The sequence below is a fragment of the Python bivittatus genome, unplaced genomic scaffold, assembly GCF_059951505.1.
Source record: "Python bivittatus isolate LINGU-HERP-01145 unplaced genomic scaffold, Pbiv_v1 ctg000980_np1212, whole genome shotgun sequence".
NCBI classification, from domain to species: domain Eukaryota; kingdom Metazoa; phylum Chordata; class Lepidosauria; order Squamata; family Pythonidae; genus Python; species Python bivittatus.
Genome location: NW_028277125.1, coordinates 13,892,651 through 13,916,984, shown reverse-complemented (window position 1 = coordinate 13,916,984; position 24,334 = coordinate 13,892,651). Strand labels below are relative to the sequence as shown.

Below are 24,334 nucleotides of genomic sequence, written 5' to 3'. Positions count from 1 at the left end.
TTTAAAAAATGACAATAATTCCAGATTTATTCTGAGAAACATTCATATTCATTGACTCCATGGTATGCTCCTGCTGTTGCTAAATAGAAGTGCAGGAAATTCAATTCACCAACTGCCTATGCGACAGAGACATTTGATTGCTAAGTCCAAACACTGGCATTCAGGAAATGATCTGGTTAGGAGATGGAAAAAATCATTCAATTTCAATACATTTTGAACGTTGTAAATACCTGGGTTAATGGCTGTGTATGTCTCACATAAAAAGGTGCACAGGACCAAGCCCACTTACTTATTTTCTAACCATTCACAGCCAAAAGCTAAAATACTGCATAAAATGCAAACCAACTGAACCTAATTCAAAACAAAAATAGTAATAAAAACAACTTCTAATAAAATCAAAATAAAATCAACAGGAACAGAAACTACGGTGCATAAAATCAACTGCAACAGAACAAGAGTGCAATAATTTAAGTGTGGCTCAAACCATTCTTAAAATGGAGTGAATAAAACTCTCTTCATCTGTCACCTAAATAACCATGGGGGAGAGTTCTGTGGGAAAGACATCATTGGGGGCTCCAGTGGAAGAGCCTGCCACTAACATTTCACGTCTCAGTACAGGCTTTTGTTACATTTTACCTCAGCATAACACATTGCGTGTGCCTTGGTGGCACTGATGTACTAAAGACAATATCTTGGTTTTAGATAAAGTTTTATCTATAAAGTTAGATAAAGGGATCTTTAGATAAGAGTCCCTTAACTTTATATGACATTACAGGACCAAAAGTATGGCTTCTGAAGGTACACTGTATATGTAGACGCTCCCCATTCTACATTTTGAATCTTAAGTTGCATTAGATATAAATCATTAGTAATCATGCTTTCACGAACTGCTGAAAACAGGCTGTACGTTAAAAAGGCAAGCAGTACTTTGGGATACTCATGAAAGCATTGCACAGTTTCAGCAGATTGTCAGCTCAAGGAAGGAGAATGCCATCCTCCATTTTGAGTCAGATCACGTTGCTGGTCAGCCGTCCACCATTTTAAGTAATAGGCAGCCCATTCGTAAGTATGAGTTGTCCGTAAGTTGGACGTTCTTAATCCAGGGACTGCTTGTATTTGCACCTGAGCTTCTAGATTGAGATTTCTATATCATTAAATTGGTGTTAGATTAAATTATATTAGCCTTTTTGTTGGTGATGCACAATCAGCCCATCAACCAAATGAAAGATATTGTAAAAATAAATTAATAATTTGTTCTTCTCTCCTTTTTAGGTTTGTTTCAATCTATAGGGGACCAAGTCATACTTACAAGGTACAGCGACTGATGGAATATACCTGCTACACTTTTAGAATACAAGCTGTAAATGGTGCTGGGGAAGGACCTTTCTCAGAAGTATTTACCTTCAGTACAACTAAATCTATCCCCCCTGTTATTAAAGGTAAATAAGATACATCTCCTGATTTTTTTGGGGGGGGGGAGGAAGTATTTAACGGACATAAATCTCTCTAATCACTTTTCCTCCTGTAATAATGTATACAGAATTTGTCACAAGCATAGATCTGTATCTTCTCCATAGTCCACTGTGAGAATTCTTTTTGAAAAGGAGAAATGAGGCTAACTGATCTTGTATTCTAGAGATTCTTGATTGAAATTAGGTATACCTTTTATGTACAATAGCTTTCCCCTTGTATGTAACTCTTCCTCTCTCTCTTTTTTTAACTGATCCTCAAAAGAGGGCACAAAATATATCTCCTCAGTTAGACCTTCAGTTCAGTTGGTTTGTTTTTGTGCTATTTTTCTGGATTATGGATCCCATTCCAATATTGAATTTGGATTTTTTTGCTCCATTTGCCACTAAATTATCCCTTGAGCTCCAGGTGGCTGAATAGCTTATTTTAATTAAATAATAAATTTAACATGGCTTACATTGGCATGTTGGTAAGAGGAATTGCAGTTACTGCCTATATACAGGTGGTCCTTTTTTAGCATCTACCTTGTACAGCGACCAGTTACAACGGTGATAAAAAAGTAACTTTGCAACCAGTTCTCGCATTTATGACCTTCGCAGATCTGTAAAGCAAAGGAAAAGTGAAGTAAGATCGTAAGCACAGATGCGGTTTCACTTAACAGTCACTTCACTTAACGACCAAGTTGCTGGTCTCAGTTGTAGTCACTAAACAAGGACTACTTGTAACATATTTTGGTGATTGTTGTTGAATAATAATGGCATTAGACAGGTGTGCAGAGTTTTTTTCCCCTAGGAAAAGAAAATTTGGGACAGTTTGAAATCTCCTACAATTAAATTAAAATTGATTGGGTAATTGATCCTTGATTGCACAACAATTATAGTTGACTATTGCTGAAAGCTTTACATGTTTTTGGTAGATCAGCTCCTTTAGCTGATGAGTGACATATGATGGATTTTGACTGATGGAAGACGACTTTTTCTCAAGGGTGACAGTTTGTGCTAAGGCAGAGATAGTCTCAAATGGATACACTTCAGCAAGTTGATCATTGCTTGCCTCTTGTATAAAAACAGAGTTTTTTGCCACCTGGGGGAGCAATAAATCCATCAGAATATTATATGTGCAGCCAACTCTTATCTGGTTTATACAGTGAGGAAAACTAAATTATTTTACAATCAGTATAATGTTTTTCTTCTTTGTAGTTTGATTCTTTGTCATTTGTTTACTTGTTCCTTTGTTATTTTTCACTTTTCTAACAAGAGAGTAGCAATGGACTAAAGTGGTTGATAGATAAATTATGTTTCAAAATTGCAATAAATTACCATTCCAGTCATGTGCAAATTTATTTCAGGTCCACATGTATGCCTTTTCCCCTTCTTTTATTTGCTTTATTTATGTTTTGCTTTTGCCTTTATCTTTTTTGGAGAAACTTCATCTTTTCCTAGAAAATGTTCATATTGAATCAACATCCCACTCATTGCATCTGTTTTCTTGGATCATATGTGTAATGTGATAAATATGTATTGGGGGGGGACCCACCAACTCACACAGATATACATTATTCTTCTTTGCATAAATAGGTAGAGAACTGGAGAAATTATCCTGGGGATATGTGGTTCTCAGGCCCAGAAATTAAGAATTTCTAATCCAGTGCTAAACGAAGGAGAACTCCCTCCAAAGAAACAAGAGTGTAAACTGAAGATTATCTTTCCTTGCAAACTGCCATTAGACACACACATGGCATCACTGGCAAGAAAGACCTGTAGGCATCTTTGGTTGGTGCACCAGCTATAATTTTACCTGGATCAAGGGAAAACAGATTTTAATAAGTCCAGAGCAATGATAAGTAGGATTCTGTAGTAGGAGAAGCTGATGGGAAAAGAAGCTTAATATCTGTGAGAGAAGAAAGCGATAGTAAAGGCATAACTTCCCCTAACTAGGGAAGCCAGGGGTTTGGGATTTGGGGGAACTGGAGTGGCTGGGGGGTTTAGGGTGGGTTATACCATCCAGGTGATGATGGGGAGGGAATGTTATGACAGGAGTCAGAGGGCGAGCCACTCTCGGGGAAGGCACCCCTAGTGTTTGTTACTGGTGGCATGTTCTGGCTCTCTGGACTCAGACCAAGGCCCTGGACAGCAGACCCATGGAGGACCTGGTTTTCAGCTGCTGCTTCTCAATGCCAGGTCAGTTAACAAGAAGTTATATGTGATTTGATCCCTGAGGAGCAGGCCGACCTCAGTGTATATCACTGAGACTTGGCTGGGCCCTGAAGGAGGGGTGCCCCTTTCAGAAATGTGCCCAGCTGGGTTCACAGTCTGGCACCAGCTGAGATCCCAGGGCAGGGGAGGAGGGGTAGCAGTTGTCATCCAGGAATCTCTGTTGGCCTTCAGTGGCGCCACTCCACAAGTGGCCAGTTGTGAGACCCTGTTCCTGAAGTTGGACTCATGAGAACAGTTGGGATTGTTGTCGCTGTTTCAGCCTCCCTGCTGCATAGCAACCTCCCTGCCTGAGCTGTTGGAGGCCATCGCAGGGCTGGCGGTGGAGTTCCCCAGACTTATGGTCCTGAGGACTTCAACCTGCCATCCTTAAGGTGTGCCTCAGAGTCAGCTTGGGAGTTCATGGCCACCATGGCAGCCATGGGCCTGTCCCAGATTATTTGTGACCCAACTCGGGACAGTGGCCTCACACCAGGCTTGGTTTTCTTGTCAGAGCAGTGCCAATGTGATCTGAAGGAGGAATTACATCTGTCCCCCTTGTCATGGTCACATCATGCCCTGGTGGCCCTGAGGTTCTCCTACACTACTCCCCTCCTCAGGGAGGCAGGATCTATTCAACTGGTCCAGCCACAGCAACTGATGGACCCAATTGGGTTCCAAAGGGAGCTGGGGGTTATACCTGAGGGTCTGCTGCACAGTCCGGGGAGGCCTTGGCCTCTGCCTGGAATAGGAAAGCAGCCAGGGCCTTGGACAAGATCGTGCCCATGCGACCTCTTCTAACCCATCAACCCCAACACTCCCTGTGGTTCATTGAAGAGTTGAGGGTCTTGAAAAGGATTAAGAGACATCTAGAGCACCGCTGAAGGAAAATGAGGACTGAACACGACCAAACACAAGCTAGAGCTGCAATTAAGGCCTACCTTGTAGTGGTAAGAACATTTCTCTGCTCTTATTGCATCTGCAGAATGCCACCTAGCAGCCCTGTTTAAGATCACCCAACCCCTTTTGGGAAAGGGTGGTCCATTTACAGGGCCATGTAGAAGAGTTTTCTGGGCGTCTAGAGGATAAAATCACTCACATTCAGTCCCAGTTGGATACCAAGCATGCAACATGGTCTATAGAGATGGCCAGGGTACGGACTTACCCTGTTATCTGGGAACAGTTTGATCCTGTTGAACCCAAGGAAGTGGACAGGGTCCTCCAAATGGTCAGTGCCACCACTTGCCAACTAGATCCATGTACCTCCTGGTTGGTTAAGGCTACTCAGGAGGTGACGTGGGTGGGTCCAGGCGATGATGAATTTGTCCTTGAGGGAGGGAGTATTTCCAGCTGCCTTTAAAGAGGCGCTGATGCATCCCCTCCTCAAGAAGCCATCACTGGATCCCACCATACTGGACAATTTTCATCCAGTTTCCCACCTCCCTTTTTTAGGGAAGATGGTTGAGAAGGTGGTGGCGTTGCAGCTCCAGAGGATCCTGGAGGAAACAGATTTCCAGTGCAGTTTCATGCCTGGATTTGGATGGAAACGGCATTGGTTGCACTCCTGAGTAATCTCTGGCAGGAGCGGGATGGGGGTAGTGCATCCATCCTTGCTTTTCTTGACCTCTCAGTGGCTTTTGATACCATCAACCATGGTATCCCTTTGGGTTGACTTAGGGAGTTGAGAGTGGGCGGCACAGTTCTGCACTGGTTCTCTTCCTTCCTCCAAGGTCGATCCCAAACAATGTAGATTGGGAGTGAGAGATCCAGCCCACGGCCCCTCCATTCTGGGATGCCAGAGGGTTTGGTACTCTCTCTGCTCCTTTTTAACATCTACATGAAACCAGTGGGTTAGATCCTCCGCCACCATGGGGTGAGGTATCATCAATAGGCAGATGATACCCAGTTATACATCTCCATCCCAGGTGACTTGAGTGATGCCGTAACCACCCTTTCACAGTGCCAGGAGGCTGTGGGGGTCTGGATGGGGAACAACAGGCTTCAGCTGAACCCTGGTAAGATGGAGTGGCTGTGGATTGGAGGCCCCTCTGTATCCGAGAACTTACCAACTATGGTTTTGGACAGGGTTGCACTGCCCCAAACAAACCCAGTGCACAATCTGGGGGTCCTCCTGCACTCATGACTCCTGGTCAAGGAGCAGTAGTGGCCAGGAGGGCCTTTGCCCACCTCCATGTGGTGCACCAGTTATGCCCCTTCTTGGATCAGGAGGCTCTCCGGTCAGTCACCCCCTGGTCATCTCTCAGTTAGACTATTGCAATGCGCTCTACATGGGGCTACCCTTGAAGAGTATCTGGAAGCTACAGCTGGTTCAAAATGCAGCCACGCAGATGATATTAGATACCCCTAGGATCACACATGTAACACCTATGCTGCAGCAGCTGCATTGGGTGCCAGTTTGCTTCCAGATCCAATTCAAGGTGTTGGTTATCACCTTTAAAGCCCTACATGGCATGGGTCCAGGTTACCTGAGGGATCATCCCATCCTCATTACATCAACCCATCCCACCCAGACAGGCAGATAAGGCATGTTGCAGATCCCGTCAGCAAGAGAATGTCCGTTGGCAGGGCCCAGGAGGAGAGCCTTCTCTGCCATTGCCCTCGCCCTTTGGACTGTTCTCCCCCTAGAGGTGCAGTGGGCCTCTACCCTCCTGGCTTTCCAAAAGGGATTAAAGACCTGGCTATGCCAGGGTGCATGGGGTGATCTAGGCTCTAACCGTCCCTGGGGGTGGTTAGCGCCCTGACAACACTCCCTTGAATTATTCAACAACTCTCCATCTTTCTTGGAAGCTATTTATTATTAGGATTGTTCTTATATTGTATTTAATGAATGTTATCTCTGCTGTAAACCACCCAGAGTTGTTTCAGTGAGATGGGCAGTGACAAATTTGATATATATATATATATATATATATATATATATATATATATAAAAATAAATAAATGCAAACAGTTTCAGTGGGGGTTAAAATAGAGTACAACTTAAGCTTAATAAAATTCTGAAAACAAAAAAGGACAAATGAAGAGGACAGTGATCATCTGAAAAAGTACCTATCTGGAAGAGTGCAGATAGGTATCTCAGGAATATAGAGGTGATGTCAGGAAAGCTGAAGTTTAGAATGAACTGAGATTATCCAGAACGACTGAAAGGGCTTCTTAAATAATAGGAAGAAATAAGATTCATTATATCAGCTGCCCACTGAATGTGGCAATATACTAACAAGAAAAAGGCAGAACTACTGAACTGCTATTTTGACTTAATCTGTTCCAAAAAGAAGACAGGATAGTCATATTAGACAATTAAGGAAAGCAGAATGAATTAGCAGAATTGAAGCTTGAAATAGAAAGAAACATAGCTAGGGAATGCTATTTACTTTGAGTTAATTTAAATATCCAGGACTAGATGCATTGCATCTGAGGGTATTGAAATTACTGGTGCTCTGGCCAAAATTTTATATAGGATCTTGAAGAAATCTTGAAAAACAGGTGAAATGCCAGATGACTGAAGGAGGGAAAATGTCCCCATCGTAAGAAAGTGGAAGAGTCCAGGGAATTTATAGACAGGTTAGACTGGCATTGTTCCCTGAGAAGGTCTACAACAGATCATAAAGAGAAGGTTCTGTGAGCCACTTGAAAACAATGCAATAGGAACAAGTCATACCAGACTTATTTTGTCCCACTTTTTTGACTGGATAGCTTCCTTGGTAGATCATGAGAATGCTGTAAATGTAATATATCTTGATTTCAGCAAAGCATTCATTTGTTCAATTCCTGCCTTTCTGGTCCAATGTTTATTCAAGGTAGCTAACAGAACTTAAAAATGCAGTTAAAATGAAAAGTTTTGATTGTAAAACTGTTTAACTATTAAAAACTTGGTAAAAGCGAAATATCTTTATCTTTTTCTCTAAATGCTGAGATAGTGGGAGCCAAACCCAGCTTCCAAAGTATTATACTTCAAAGCTTGAGAGCTGTGCAGGAGAAGGCCCTCTCCTGCATACCAGAAAGATGGCCTTTGAGAGTAGGGCCATCTTCAAAAGAGCTTTTCTGCAGATCTAAACAACCAGATAGGTTCATAATGGGAAAGGCAGTCCTTAAGATAACCAAACCGTAAGCTATATAGGGCTACCCTTTAAATTGTGCCTAGTGAGCAACTGACACCAGTGGAGATCTTTCAGTGCAAGCATATGATCTCTTTATCTTGAAATGGTTATTAATGTAGCAGCTGAACTGTTATCAAAGGTAACCTCCACAATGGAACACACTGTAACTGTCAAGGATGTAATCAAAGTTTGGGGAACTATTGCCAAATCTCAAGGATCATAGCTGGCATTGAATTTGTTCAAATTCATTCCTCAGCACAACCAGTACCTATGAATGCAGTGGCAAAGGAGGATCAAGGAGTACTCCCAAACTGCAATTCTACTTTTTCAGGGGGAGTGCAACTATATGCAAAATAGGCTGATAATCAATCCCCAAGTCCCATTTCCTATTCATCCATAGGACTTCTGTTTTCTTCTGGGTTTAACTGCAGCTTATTCTTTGTCACCCAGCCCAGTATCACACATGGGCAATGTTCAAGAGAACCAATTGCTTCTTTGGAGCATTCGAGTTGGATACCGATGACTTGACATCACATTTCAAAATTCCAGATGACACACTCCAGTGGTTTCATAGAAATTGGACAGAGTGCCCTGTGACATTATGATAAGAAATCTAGTGGATATATAGCGGATTCAAAAATCATACTCAAAGAATGCTAATCAATGAAGTGGAGTTCCACGAGATTCAGTTCCATGCTTTTTACTCTTTTGGTAATGACTTCAATGAAAAGCTGGAAGAAATGTTTATCAGGTTTGCAATTGACACACAGCTGGGTGGGATAACTAAAAGTCTGGAAGACCAAAATAATATTCAAAAGATCTTGATGGAATAGAGAAATGAGATGAAATAGAGAAATGGGATTCCAGGAGATGGGGGAATTAGTGAGGTGGCTCCCTTATTTTTAACTTCCTTTTATTCTTTGTTTTATTTTGTTTTATATATTTTTAATGTATTTTACTGTTTTTAGCTTTGGTTTTTGCCACCCAGAGTCGCCTGTGGTGAGATGGGCGGCTATATAAATCGATTTAATAAATAAAATAAATAAATAAATAACAGAATTAAATTTAACCAAGACAAATATAAAGTTTCTTAGGAAACTGAAACCATAGGCACATAAACTATGATGTCTTGTTTGAAAAACCAATTGAAGAAATGTATAATGATAGAAACATTTATGAGAGAACTTCTACTCAAACACCAGATTGCCTTTAAGTTGGCCTTTTATTTATTTTGCTTTCCTATTTTTTCAGAATGAACTTTTGCATTTAAAACTTTAAAGCATTTTTAGTTTCGTTGTATTGATTTAAGACAACATACACACACAAACTTCTTTTGTAAATAGTATGGGCTTCTCTGGGACGAAGAGCACTATTGAAATAAAATATATTTTAAAAAACAACTTGTTAAAAAATACATTTCTGGTGTCTCTGGATTTCTTTCTGTCATTTTTGTTTACAAATATTCATGTACTCCATAAGTATAGACTGAAAAATTAAATGATTTTCACTGTACTCGTTTTATTTCATTTCCCAGATAATAAAAGCATTGCATATCTTCCATGAAGCATTGATTCTTCATGTTTGGAAAAATTAGTTTCCATCACATTAGCTGCATCTTATCTGTCAGTGATAACATTCCTGGCCATAATTCTGAATTTTTAAAATGAATTAAATTCAGTATTTGAAATAATAAAAATGAGAGGTGTGTCTTCCTTCTGCATGTGCCAATTAATACGTGGTCATTTTTTTTTTTTTATAGCACCTCGAGTGAGACAGTTAGAAGGAAACACCTGTGAAATTGCTTGGGAAACAGCACCACCCATGAAGGGAGACCCTGTGAACTACATCCTGCAGGTCCTAGTTGGAAGAGAGTCTGAGTACAAACAGGTAGGAAGGAGTAATAGTTTAATCCAAAGTAGATATAACAACACTGAATTGTCTTCCATGTTTGTAGATGATGGAGGTGGAAAGTGGATTTATTTTGGTCTAATTTTCAACAGCCAACAATAGTAAATGCAAGGCATATTTCCAAGTTCACTAAGGCACAGAATGATATTTAGTGCTGGTTATAAACCCTTTGGTGCTCCTGATTACTTGCTCCTGGGAGAATCTGCCCATTCTACACATTTGAGTCAGCAAGGCCCCCAGTGAAGCTAAAAGGGTGGGGCCAGGAAATGTGCCTATTCTGTTTCTTCCCCAGACTTGTGGAATAGCCTCCCTCCCCCACAAAGGTAAGGATGCCACCCTCCTGTTGACATTCAAAGGAGGTCTCTAGTGCTGTGAGAAAGGCCTGCAGGGTCAGGGCCAATCTTAACTTATCTACATATTCACTGATAGCACCATATCCAATCAACTATGTAACCAACTCTTGGGTGTGAATGTTCATACCCACAGGGATATATCTACAGGTAGGTCCTCTCCAGCTACTCCTTCTACTCAGTTCTATATCTCTCTAGAACTCCTGTCATTCTACAGTGTTTCTAATAGATTGTCCATTTCTTAAAAGCACAGTAGGGGGCATTCTCTTCTCTCCCATAACAATTTCTTCTGATTCTATAGTAATCTCTTGTGACATGATTGCTTCCCATTTACACTACAGGTAGTCCTCGTTGGGACTGGCAACTTGGTCATTAAGCAAAGTGGTCGCTAAGTGAAACCATGCCTGTGCTTATGATCTTACTTTAGCTTTCCTTTGCTTTACAGACCTGCAAAGGTCATAAATGCAAGGATTGGTTGCAAAGTTAGTTTTCCATCACCATTGTAACTGCGAAAGGTCAGTAAACAAGGCAGTCACTAAACAAGGACTACCTGTAGTTTCTTCTTAATTTTATCTGATTGCATGGCTTTTGGCCAGCAAAGTTCTCAGGAATCTTTTTAACCCACATCTGCAGTTTGCTCTGGGAACCAAGGAATCCTGAAAGTGACAAGTGCTGTACTTTTTCATGCCGATGCTTTTCACAGAAATGAGAATATATATTGGAATATGTGCTGCACATTTTCCTAATATTATGTGTTTCTGAGGTAGAATAGAAATGCAAAAAACAGGATTGGGGAAATGGTAAATAAAAGAAACAGAAAATGAAATGAAGGGGAAAATACAAAAAAAAAAAGAGAAAAATGCAGTAAATGAAATGATGAGAAAAAAACAAGGTAATCAGCCTGAATGCCTAAGAAATAGATTCGTATCATGATTATGTAAAAAGCAGCTGCAGTCCTCTTCTAGCAATTTGAGGATTGGTAGTTATAAGATTAGCCAAAATGCACATATCTTTGCTGGCTTTTGTTGAACCATTTCAGTCTCCCACAGAACATTTTGCTTTTCCAGAGGAGAAAACTCTATAAAGACAAATATATAAAAAAGTTTATCTCTGCCATTATATTAACATTTCATAACAAAGATAACCCAGATGATGAAAATTGTACACTTGTGGGAGAAAATTGCCATTTCTGATTCTTTCTAAGTCATTTTGAGATCTCAGTCCACTGGATCGTCTTCAAGCTGATTCTGTTCTATTATCACCATGGAAATGTTGCCAATATCTTCTCAGAAGCACAGCATGATCTCCTAGCAGCCCCAGATTCACATCAATATTATGCAAATGTTTAAAAGTTGGAAATAAAACAAGGTAGGCAGGGTTTGTCCAGCTACAGTTACGTGTGTGTCTCTTTCTGCTGATTAAAACATACATCCCCATTCTGTTAAGCAAATTTCTGAAAAACAAACTTACATATTTATTTATTTTAGCTGTGATCTTGATGAGAACTTAGTACATGTTTGCTTTGTATGCATTTGTTGTTTGCATCCAACTTTACTACAGGAGATATTGACATGCTCCTGTTTGATGCTTGAAGGAATTATATTCAGCTTCTAGTTCTAGAAAAGAGATAATGTATAAGTTTATGAAATGACGGAAGCTCTTTACAGCTTAGCTACATGCAGAATCTTTAGTAATATTTGGTACTGTTAAAATATGTTTTAGTTTGTCTTTGGTGCCAAGGTCATTTCTCTTCTAGGCAATGAAGCGATGCCTGTAACAGACCATAGCAGTCGAACAAAATTTCCCAATTTTAAACCATTCAAAAAAATTAAAGCACATGTTACTGTTGCTATTTAAAGTGACACCCAATTTCTGACCTCCAAATCTACATACACTAGTGCAGATCTGTTGTGCTTCTCTTTACCATTCATGCTGGCCAAAAACCTGAAACTATATCACCTACGAAGTGCCGAGAATGAATTTTGCACTGTGCAGAAAGTAAAAATGGATACACTCTTGCCAAAATTGCTTAAAGTTGAGTAACAGGATGTAATGGGAGAAAGAAAGGAAAGGAGACCTAGTAGTTTGAGGCACATTTCAGTTAGCAAGTGGTGTGTATATATACTTTGGTTTCTGTAATAACAGCAGGACTGCAGAAACCACCAAGTGAATGTTGCCTGGCTGGAATATCATTTAGTGTTATTAAACAGCAAATGGATTTACATCAAACTGAGACATATAGACACTAACAGATTTAATATTTGTGCTTTTTATTGCAATCCAGTATCCTTCTTACTGTTATTAATCTTGTTATTACTAACACTGTTTTTCTAAACTTGGACAATATTACATGGTATTATCTAATAAGAGCAGCACTGCTGAATCAGGACAAGGTCCATCTTAGTCCAGCATTTTGATTCTCCCAGTGGCCATCCAGGTGCCTCCTGAGTGCTCATAAGCAAGAAGTGGAAGCAGGCCCCTTTTGTGCTGTTGTTCCCCTGCAACACGTATCAAAGGCACGCTGCCTTCAACTCTTAATGTTAACTTGAGAGGTACTGTACGTGAAGACTCAATGTTAGTCTTCCACTGTAAGAGCTCTTGATAGACTTGTTCTTCAGCCCCCTTTTATAGCCATCCAAGGTAGTTGCCATCATATCAGCAATGAGCTGTTTGAAGTACTTTATTTTTTCTGGCCTAAATCTCCTTCCAGCCCGCTTCATTCCATTCTAGTTGCCAGGCTCTTGAGAAAGGGAGAAAAACTTCCCCAGTCCACTTTCTCCATGCCATGTGTGATTTTATATACCTAAATTATACCAACCCTCAGTTAGCTCAAGAGTTACAAATGTTCTACCTTTTTCTCATAAAGCAGGTGTTCAAGTCCCCTGATCCTTTTGGTTACTCTCTTCTGCACTTTTTCTAGCTCTGTTTTGCCCTTTACCAAATGTGGTGACCAGAACTCTACATAGTTCTCCATAGGGTATTAACAATATTGGTAATGTTATTTTCAGTCCAGTTCCTAATTGCTACACACTTAACTCAACATCTTTTCTGAGCTATTCACTACAATCGCAGTGTGATATACTTATTTGCCAATGGCTGAGCACCCAGTTTAAAGAGATCCTTCTGAAGCTTTTCACAGTCCCTTTCAATTTTCACCCTCCTGAATAGTTTAGTTTTTTTTTTTAATTAATTAATTAAATTTGTATGTCGCCCATCTTCCCCAGTGGGTGATTATCCTCATCTAAAGAATTAAAACAGTCTTAATAATTCTTAAGTTCTGAAAAGGAAAAGCAAATTCAGTGGGCTACCTGAAAAAGAAAGTGGAGGAAACATAAAAAAGAACTGAAAGAAAAGGAGAGAGAGAGCAACCACATTGAAGGTTAAAATAGCACAGCAAAAGGAGAATAATTGTTCAGCATTTTTCAAAGTTGCTATTAGTTGATAATTCTAAGCTGGATTTCATGCACAACAGTGTGAAAGTCACGCCCTCAGACACAACAGAACAAACATCTGTGTATACACAGTAGTATAGCTTTGTTAGGCTCTTAATTAAGAAGACTCATCCTGTTCAATCAGATCATAATAGTAATGGATGTGCCTTCGTTAAGAAAATATGATACAAAATGATAGTATCCTTTCGTACTAGGGCTCATATTTTATCTTCACCAGAGAGATGCAATGACAAGGGGAGCATTTCAGCAACATGCAGCCAAATAGCTAACAACCACATATTACATTATGTTCTTTTTTTGTAATGACGTGAAAAAATAATAATTCAGTTCACTGCCTTCTTTACAACCAATGCCCTCTGTCTAATTGACCAAATGTGTTATGGCTTACGAACAAGGGGGACCACATGACTGTACTTCTTGCTGGTTAACTGTTGCTTCCATTTTTGTGCAGTTGTCATGAGTTTACACCCTTGTTTTCAGGGGAGGACAAGAGGCTTGAGCTTGTTCTAGCGCAGAAAGGTGAGAAATAAAAACTGTCAATGAAAAGCTTGTTCCCAGTGAACTGGTTGAAATATGGGCTGCTTCCTAGGGCAACCATTGAGTTTAATGGTAACTAAGGCCAGTTTACAAGATATCTGGAGACATTTACAGGTTTTTCAGTGCTGTGAAAGTTGCACCAAAAAATCCTCCAAGACATGAGCGGTCACTGATCTTCCCACTTGTTATAGGAGTGTTCACAGGTCAGGTTAAGACTTAGCAGAAGCATTGGCAAAACATGCAAAGCTTGTTCAGTGCTAACTTCGCTTAAGCTTTTTGTGGGTTAACGTGTTATACAACCCTAGCCCCTTAGTTAAAGTTCGTGATGTCAACTTTGCGAGATAGACCAGACAGGAAACACAACTAGATGAGCTAATTCTACTTTATTGTAAGGCTACATTAACAGAATCTTGCAAGTCTGAGAGTGCATTTTTCTCCCATCCCATTTACAGCCCAAGAAATTAGAGAGGGTCCCTTCTGAGCCTCTTGCCTTGCCCACATTCCTGCTGCCAGCTAAGTTGGTCTTTCACGGTCATTCCCACATACCATTACAAGTGGTGAGCTCTCCAAGAGTAGGTTAATTCACAAACTAATTTAAATATATTGTCTTGTTATGGTATACATGGAGGAAGCAAGCTAAGTATATTTTGTTTTGTGGCTTAGTGTTTTGTTACTCAGCCTGTTTGGGTGGTTTACAATTTTTGTGTATTGTGCAGATGCAGAAGATGGTTTATTTACTAATCAGGCTACATATATATATTGTGTAAATCCAGAAACTGGGTGGGTTCTGTAGCTCCAGCCACTGCATTCCAAGTCCCCCAAACAATGAGGCAGCTTCTCTCAATAAGCTTATTGCATAGTGGGACAAAGCACTGTTTTTGCTACACTGATAGTATGCTTCTCTTCAAGGAACTCAAAGCAGCACGCATGATTCAGTCTCCTCTCCAACTCTGGTTATTCTTCTCATAGAAATCTTGCAAAGTAGGTCAGGCTACGAGAGAGTGATTGGCCTAAGAACATGTAATGAACATCATAGCTGACTGTGGACCTAAATGTAGCTCTCTGAACTGTTGGTGAAACTGAAATCACAAGTCCTCACCACCCCTGTTTTGCTATGTAGATTGGTGCTGAGGAAACAGAATTTCACAAGTCTCTTGGACTAGCAATGCAAATGCAGAGTTTTCAGTGTGTAGATTCTACAGTGTTTTGACCCAGTGCCTGGAGCTGTTTGGGTCAGGATGGGGAGGAACAGACTTGAAGGGTTCCTTGGTCTTGGATGGGCTCACACTTCCCCATTCAAGACCGGAGCACAACCTGAGGGTCTTCCTGGACTTACAGATCCTTCCTAGACTTACAGATCCTGCCCAAGGTCCATCTGGTTTGCAAGTTACACCCTTTCCTAGATCAGGAGGCTCTTCTGACAGTCACTTGTGTCTTTCTCACCTCTTGACTGGATTACTGCAATTACTGCAATAGAAGACCACTTGGAAGCTACAGCTGGTCCAGAATGCAGTAGCATGGGCAATGATAGATGCATCATATTATGCCCATGTGTCATCCCTGCTTTGTGAGCTACACTGGTTGCCAGTTGGCTTCTGGGTGCAATTCAAGGTGCTGGTTATCACCAATAAAGCCCAATGTGCCATAGGGCCTGATTATTTGAGGGACCATCCATCTCCAATAGTTTCTACCCACCCAGTGAGGTTGAGCAGAGTGGATGTATTCAATCAAACAGTATCATCTATTGGGACCTAGGCAGCATGCCTTCTCTGTCATGGTGCCCACCCTTTGGAACAGCATCCTCTCAGGGAGCCATATGGCTCCCACCCTACAGCTGTTCCAGAAGTCATTAAAAATGTGGCTGTGCTCCCAGCATCCACCCTGGGGTTAGGGTGGATGCTGAGCCTTCGTTAGCATTTGCTAGTTTGGAGAACATTTGGTTGTTTCGCTCTTCTGGACACACGTGTTCTGCATTATTGTTGTTGTTATTTGGATTTTTTTAATGTGTGTGTATTATAAGCCGCCCAGAATCTTTTGGGGGTTGGGTGGTCTCCAGATTGAATAAATAAACAAACAAACAAACATGGGAAACCTTTGGTTGTTGAACTAAAATTTCCAGAACCCCTCCCTGTTGACTCTTTGCTGTAAGGCCTTCCCATTCCGCTGCCTAAAGGAGCAGTTCCACTTTCTCATGACTGAGGATGAACATTGAACTGACCACTCCTATTGAGTTGAATGGGATTGCACACATGCAGGAGCACGCATTTGCATTATGGCGTATTTGAGTCTGTGGACCAGGACAGTTGAACTGTCTATAAAGTCTGTTTTCCTGAACAGGAGAAGCAGGGGAAAAAAACAAAAACTGGCCTTCTGATTGATCTTCTGCCCCCCACAAGATTTCTCCAAAATCAGAGGGAAAACCACTTTTCACTTTAATGCCTTGTCTCTACAAATAAACTTTGTAGAGAAGTTTAACTGTTGCTTTAAAAAACTGAATGTAGCAAGTAGTGATAAGTAAATGTCTTTCATCTTAAACCTGGCTGGGATAATTACATTTCCTTTTGTTATATAAATACTTACTTCTTTGTTATGAGTGTGATTTGTGTCTTAATATTGAGTGTAGGCTGCATATGTATCTTTTTGTCAGGCCTGATAGCAGATATTGATCCCAGCTCTAAATCAGAAGTCTCTATACTTGTTTAACAATTTGAGAAAACAGCAGAAACTAAAGCAATTCACTTGAGAACTACAGAATGTAGGATCGGGCCCTTTACGGTGTCTACTCCAGCTTCCTACTCAGAGCAAACTATCCCCAGCAGGTAGCCATCCAGAGCCCATTTAAAATCTCCAGCACGACCAGCTGTTTCCATCAGGAAAGTTCTCCTTATATTCATCTTGAATCTCCTTGCTTTTAATTTTAATTCATTGGTCTTGATCCTGCCCTCAATTCAACAGACAACATGTCCATCCCCTCTTCCATGTGACCCCCTGCCTGTTCGGTCATTGTAGACTTCTGTCATATCTTCCTCTTTTGCAAGTTAAACATGCCCAGCAATTTGAATGATTCCTCATAGAATTTGGTTTCCAGACCCCTTGTCATTCTAGTAGCTGTACAGTCTCCTCTGTACCTTCTCCAGTTTCTCCATATTGTGTTTAAAACAAGGTTTCAGAACCAGTCACAGTTCTCCAAGTGTGGACTAACGTCTAACCTTTACAGAGTACAATCAAACTATTACTTTCTGTGTTTCTGTTGATGCAATCCAGGATTAAATTGGCATTTTTTAAGCAACTACATCAGGCTACTTGCTCATGATCAACTCTTGGTCCATTTGGACCTCTATATCCTTCTCAATTCAGATGAGAAAACAAGTATCTAAGCTGATCTTTTTTTATAATACTATAATTGTGCCACTTAAGGTTGCTAAAAACATATACATACATATGAGCTTAATATTTATTACAACTTTCCCCATTCAAGTTACTGCTATGATGCTTGAGAAGGAGCACAAAATAAACTCTTTTCTGTTAGGAGGACTCAGTCATGATCACTGAAAAGCCAGACATATGGATGATACAGCCTTGATTGTTCTGAGTCATTTCTAGTACAGATATCTTTATACCAGTGTTTCTCAACCTTAGCAACTTTAAAATGTGTGGACTTCAACTCCCAGAATTCCCCAGCCAGCATGGCTGGCTGGGGAATTCTGGGAGTTGAAGTCCACACATCTTAAAGTTGCTAAGATTGAGAAACACTGCTCTATACATACATACTGTAAAATGCATACTAGAGAATTAGCAGTGTTGAAAGCCAAAGAACTCTACTTATCACTGCTCAGTCATGAAACACATTAGATACATTCACACAACACACTTCACTGAACATTTGCTCCCATAGTTAGCAAAGTCTGTGCCTTGGCAATAAGAAATCTTTGAAGTTCCATTCAAGCAGAGAACATCCATTTCTAAGTCCTTGTAGACACCCCAGAGGAGTCCAAGAGTCTTCTGTCCCAGTGTTTTCCAAATGAGGAGAATTTTTTTTTAAAAACTTCCAGAGACACAAATGGGAGGGAGGTCACCCCAGGCCTTTCTAAGACTGCTTTCCTCCTCTCTTAGAAGCTGTTATGGGCAGTTAACTCCCACACTAAGCTGTTTTATGAGATGGGGGTGGAGATGGGCTTAATTTAGCCCCAGACACCCCTAGTGCTGGTTTGGATTAAAATTAATCCCACTTAGTTTTTTGGGTAAATTCACACACGCACACGTACATATAAACACCTGACTTAGTTATGTTGAGCAAACAGAGTTACTGAGTGACTTTAGGAAAGTCATTTTCTCCAAAATTCAGTTCATCATCTTCAAGGTGAGAACAGTCATGGCAAGCGTAATTACTTTAAATCACACTAACACTATAACCCAAATGGGAAAAACAAAACATGCAGTGTTTAGAGAGTCTAGTTCTCCTTTTTCCCTACTGCTTCCATTACTAAGTCTTGGTTGTCTGTTCAGAATAGGTGCAAGATACAATATATTTGAATAAAAATACAATAAACTAACATTTCAAAATGATTAGTTAATGATTTGGTTAAGATTCATGTCAGTGCAAGTAATGAACTATGGCTTATTTTATGTCAACATAATTGTATCACAGCCACCTAAGGCTCTTTCTACTCCCATTTGCTTCCTTCCTTTCTATTTTGTATAATGAGACAGAAAATGGGATGAAAGGAATAAGAAGCCAATTCCCCTTGATAACATTCCTCAGCTGACTTGCACAGAAATGTGGCTTCTGTGTTGATCTTTTTCAGAACCATTTATAGGTTATGCGAATTGTATCAAAGCATATCAAGGTGACAGCTATAAAGAGAAAAGCTTATACTTTATTTTTCAATTAGCATAACTAAAACAAGAAAGTTAGAAACTCCTGTTTTGAACTAAGTTCCCCTGACTTTGTTTAACTGCAATTCTGAACCATTACTTTTATGATGGAGAACAAAGTTAAGCAATCACTGAACTCATAAATTAGGAAGATGTTCAGAAATCACTCTTAGGAAGAACACCACATAGAGCATGTTACAATAATCCAACTTTGAAATTACTGTTGAATGGACTAAGGCTGAATAGAAGTCCAGGCAAGGAAAGTCATATCAGCTGAAGTTAGTCATAAGTGCTATTATACAGCAGTCTATAGATGGAGGGTGGAACCCTGCCCCTTATTTTGTTCTTAATATACAACTGGAGACCACCAAATTGCACTAGAGTCCTCTATCTTGACAAAAGCTTAATGTAAGAAAAATATCACTGAATCATCTTTGGGGGCAGTTATCGGTTCATGCTACGTCATTACAAAATCAACATTTAGTAGAGACAGCGGTTTATTCTCTCATATGTACTTATTATTGCTGTCTCTGTACTAGAATTATATTCCTTTCTGCCAATTCAGTTTGAGATGCATTAAATAAGTATAGTGTATATTGATGGAAAACACACATGAATGCATTGCAAAGCTGGCAATTCCAAGCAAAATGCTAGTGTCCAAATAATGAAGATTCCTATGACTAATGCTGTTTATCCTTCTCTCAAAAAGAACCCATATTTGACTCTCAAAAATATGTCCAAGAAACAAGGGGCTGGGCTCTAGGGAAGGATTTTTGAATAGGGTGAAACAAGCTGAAGCTGAATCCTGACAAGTGTTACTGAAATATAAGTGGTATCTTCTCTGCTTGCATGGGGAGACAAGAGTTGTAATCGATCCTGGGGGTGGCTGGTGCCCTGATGACACTCCCCAAGCTGTTCACCAATTTTATCATCCCTTGGAATTTATTTATTAATTATTTAAGATTGTTTTATATTGTATTTTAATGGACGTTATCTCTTCCGTAAACTGCCCAGAGTTGCTTTTTTGGCAAGATTGGCAGTGACAAATTTGATATACAGATTTTAAGAATATATATAGTTTCCTGGAAGAGTTTACTATTGTCTCCTCCCCTTCACATCCCTGGGATTACTTTAAAGCTTGAGTTTCCAAAAAACAAAAAATATCAAGGTCCTTGTAGCTACTCAGTACTTATAAAGCCCTTTGTGGCATGGGGCCAGGACACTTGAAGAGGCCATTTTTCTCCAGTTGTCTCTAGCTGCCCTATTAGAACTGCAAGGATGTCCATGCTTCAGGTTCTGTCAGTTAAAGAATGTCATCTGGCAGGGCCTAGGACAATGCCTGCCCTCTAGAAACCTGACCACTTGAAACTAGACTAGCCCCTACCCTGCTGACCTTCTGGTGAACACTTAAGACCTGGCAGTGTTGCCTAGGCATGAGGGTCAGATACTTAGTGAGGATGAGCTGGTTATTTTCTTTTGATGTTTTATTTAGGCCATTGTCTCTTTTTAATTATACTTTTTGTTGCTGAATTTCATACCTTGTTCATTGCCCAGAATAACTTTGGTGAGAGGGGCAACTATATAAATCAAACCTAATGAATATGCTACATGAAGATCCATAAAATTTGTGGGATCTGTAAGTTTGCAGGAGAAAGACATATTTAGATTTTAAGAATATTCTTTCTTTTTTCTTTTTGGTAATTGCAATCCTGTCTGTTTGCATTAGGAGAAACAGTAAAGTAGATTGTTCCAAATATAGCAAGTGGTTTCCAGATCCATTTTAGCTATTGTCCTGAGCTAATATATAAGCAACACAACGTGCAAATATATTTTGAGAACAAAATTAGAGTACGGGTTTGAAAAGAAATTTCTCAGGATTCTTCACTGCTGGAAAAAGAGAGTAAGTTTGCTGGCAGATTTGTGTAGCCAGAAGCAGATTTTGGCACTACTGTATCTACAGATGCACAACAGGATTGCTTTGTTAGCATGATAATTGTTTGATGATCATGCTTTCAGCTGTCGGAGAGGGCATATGTAATAGGCAGGTGGGCTTTCAAATGTAATCAAGCATGTTAAATTTTAAAAAATTGAGACCTTGTATCATACATTAGAGGTGACCTTTTCTTTCCTGAGCTTAGTGGCTGTTTCTTTTATTTATTTCATTAGCTGGAAAGGCTAGTAGATAGTTGTTTATGAGAGTGATTCTCACAGGTGATGTCTGCATCTGCCATGTCTACAGTTCTTGGGTCTTGGGGAAAACTACAATATGAAAGCAACTTCAGGATCAGCTGGTCATGGTGTAAGGCAGTGTTCCTCAAAGTGGACTCTCTTAGGGGTCCACAAAATTAACATTATTTGCCAGCCTATGTTGAACATTAATACAATATCAAAATCCCATTAAACAGTTATGAGAAGCGGTAGTGGCAGTGAATGCATGAATCTTTACTTTTAATATAGTAAATATCTATAAATATTATCCATGCAAACAAAAGATATTTTGGGGTCCTCCATAATTTTTAAAAGTGGGAAGGAGCCCTGAGAGAAAAATCTTTAGAAACGCTGGTGTAAGGAATCTAAGGTGTGGTTGTGCATTGGCACACTTCCAAAGCACAGTTGATTCATAGCTCAGTGCAAGTCACAAGGACTAGTGGAACATCAACATGTGGACAATGTAAAAGAGATTGGAGCTGTTATAGAAGCAAACTGAGAAAACCTATCTTAAAAAAAATCTTAAGAAACAACCCTGATCTGTAATTAAAACTGTTAGCTATTTACAGTCCCTTCTGCAAATGGATCTAATAAAATCTTGCATGGATAACATTCTCCAAAATAACTTATTAAGTAAAATATCCAGGGATTTATCTGTTGAACTTGTGCTTATCTAGAAATATCCATTTGGAATCTAACTTTCTGAGGTGGAATTTAGTTTCTTTACAATCTCAACATTTTTAAAACTGAGCAGTATAGATGCACTGTAACTAAACAAACAATGGTTACTAAGCAGCCAACTCCACATAGACAAATCTTTCAGTAGAAGCCAAGGTAATTTTGAGCAATACTTTTGTTTAATGAGTGGGAGTTTTGATAGCTGAGATTCTGTGTCTTTTTTAATAATTTTATTAAGAATTATATTAAGCAGATAAAACTAATACAAAAACCTAATGCGAAAATAAATTGAAAAAGAAAAAAAATTAAGTGCAGAAAAAAATCCCTCCCCCCAAAAAAGAGAAGGGAAGAAGAAGGAACTTCCCCCTTCATCCCCAGCAAATATATTCAACATTAACAACTTATCACTGTCTCTTAAAATACGACCAAATACATCTTCATTCCATACTCACCATTTTCTGTAAACTTATCTCTAAATCTTCAGCTCTCTTATTAGTCATCAAAGGTCCAGTAAGAGTTGACAGAAGTTCCTAACAGCATAAATATATAGTCCCCCTTTCCATTTAATTAAAAAAACCCTAATCCCTTTCTTTAATAATCAGAATCTAATCCCAATTATTGAAACTCAACATTAAAAAAACTAAGATCATGGCATCTGGACCCATCAATTCCTGGCAAATAGAAGGGGTAGAAATGGAAGCAGTCACAGACTTCATTTATTTGGGCTCCAAGATCACCGCAGACAGAGACTGCAGCCATGAAATTAAAAGACGCTTGCTCCTTGGGAGGAAAGCTATGGCAAGCCTAGATAGCATATTAAAAAGCAGAGACGTCACCTTGCCGACAAAGATCCGCATAGTCAAAGCTATGGTTTTTCCGGTAGTAATGTATGGCTGTGAGAGCTGGACCATAAAGAAGGCCGAGCGCCAAAGAATTGATGCCTTTGAACTGTGGTGCTGGAGAAGACTCTTGAGAGTCCCCTGGACTGCTAGGAGGTCAAACCAGTCAATCTTAAAGGAAATCAACCCTGATTGCTCATTGGAAGGATCGATAATGAAGCTCAAGCTCAGATACTTTGGTCACCTAATGCGAAGAGAGGACTCTTTGGAAAGGACCCTGATGCTGGGAAAGATTGAAGGCAAAAGGAGAAGAGGACGGCAGAGGATGAGATGGTTAGATAGCATCACTGAAGCAATGAGCATGAAACTGAGCCAACTCAGGGAGGCAGTGAAGGACAGGAAGGCCTGGCGCAATATGGTTCATGGGGTCACGAAGAGTCGGACACGACTTAACGACTGAACAACAAACAAATCCCAATTAACAATTAAACATTACAAAAAATTAAACACTATTAAACACTACCAGAAATAGTAACCCCTTATTTACATATCAAAAATAGTAACGTGGATATTGCAAACTAATCCAGTACAGCCGGTTGAACGTCTCCGAACAGAACTATCCAGTCAAAATAACCATTAAACATCAGCGGAGATAACAGCTCATTATTTAACCATAATCAAATAAACCAATGTTGTGTGTGTTTTTTTTTTCCCTTCTTCCTCTCAGCGATCCTTAAGTCCCATAAATAAAGTTCTAACTTCTGCTTTCCTCCCAAATCTTTGTCTCTTCTCTTGCAACTCTTGTCATCTTTATCCAAGTCTATTTATAATTTGTGTGTAGTAACTCCAGTAGTTCTTTTATATTCCAATTTACAACGGTAATCCACATCACCTTTTTAAATACCTTATTTGTATGTCTTTTTTAATTTTCAAATGATCATCCAACTCCATTTCTAAATACAGCGTTTCCATCTCTTTCTTGTAGTTATAATTTTTAAGTCCACCTTAAAGTCCATTTCAGTTATCATCAAAGAGACTTGTCTCTCTTCAGTAACAGCTTTTGGTTCCAGTATAGCGTTAAATAACTCAAACACTTCCTGGGCCAACATATCAAACACTTCCTTTAAAGTAGCCATCTGGTGCCTTTAGTGATCAACCTTCAAGGGCTTGTTATCAGCTTGGAATGTAAGCAAAAAAAATTATTCCCACCCGAGAAGATCTTTCTAATTAACTTCAAATTCTTTCTTTGAATCAATTTCATCCAAACCTTTAGTGTTTAAAATTTTTCCAAAAACAACACTATAATCAACCTTTTGCTGTATATTGCAAAAAAAAATAAAGAACTTAACAAAGCTGAAACACGTAATTTTCTTTCTTTTTAAACTGATTGAAGAGAGGCTCACCCAGAGAATACTAACCTCCAGTTCTGAAGGTTTTTCAATCTTAAAAAAACAATAAAAGAAAATTAAGCTCCAAAGTGATTAGAAAGATGATGTTTGGTCAAGCCTTGAGTCCATAAAAAGCTGCATTAACAGCTCAGAGCATGATGAAACCCACGACTTCTAGCTGATCGCAAACAAATGCAAAAACATTGGGTTCTGCCAGCTACTCACAAAAAACCAGCTGTCCAGAATACATATGGGTAATCTAAAGATCTTTCTTTGATCCAGAGGGAATTTCAGCAGTCCAGATCCCACATCCAGCTGC

The 24,334-nt window shown here is 39.6% G+C and overlaps 1 protein-coding gene across 1 annotated transcript in view; it reads left to right on the top strand.

Moving 5' to 3' along the window:
• FNDC3B (fibronectin type III domain containing 3B) overlaps positions 1-24,334 on the top strand; it is a 281,784-nt gene that overhangs the window by 250,570 nt on the left and 6,880 nt on the right. The window contains exons 24-25 of the mRNA XM_007424299.4: positions 1,273-1,439; positions 9,540-9,667. Of these exons, the coding sequence (XP_007424361.2) occupies positions 1,273-1,439; positions 9,540-9,667 (295 nt within the window). The remainder of the gene's footprint in view (positions 1-1,272; positions 1,440-9,539; positions 9,668-24,334) is intronic.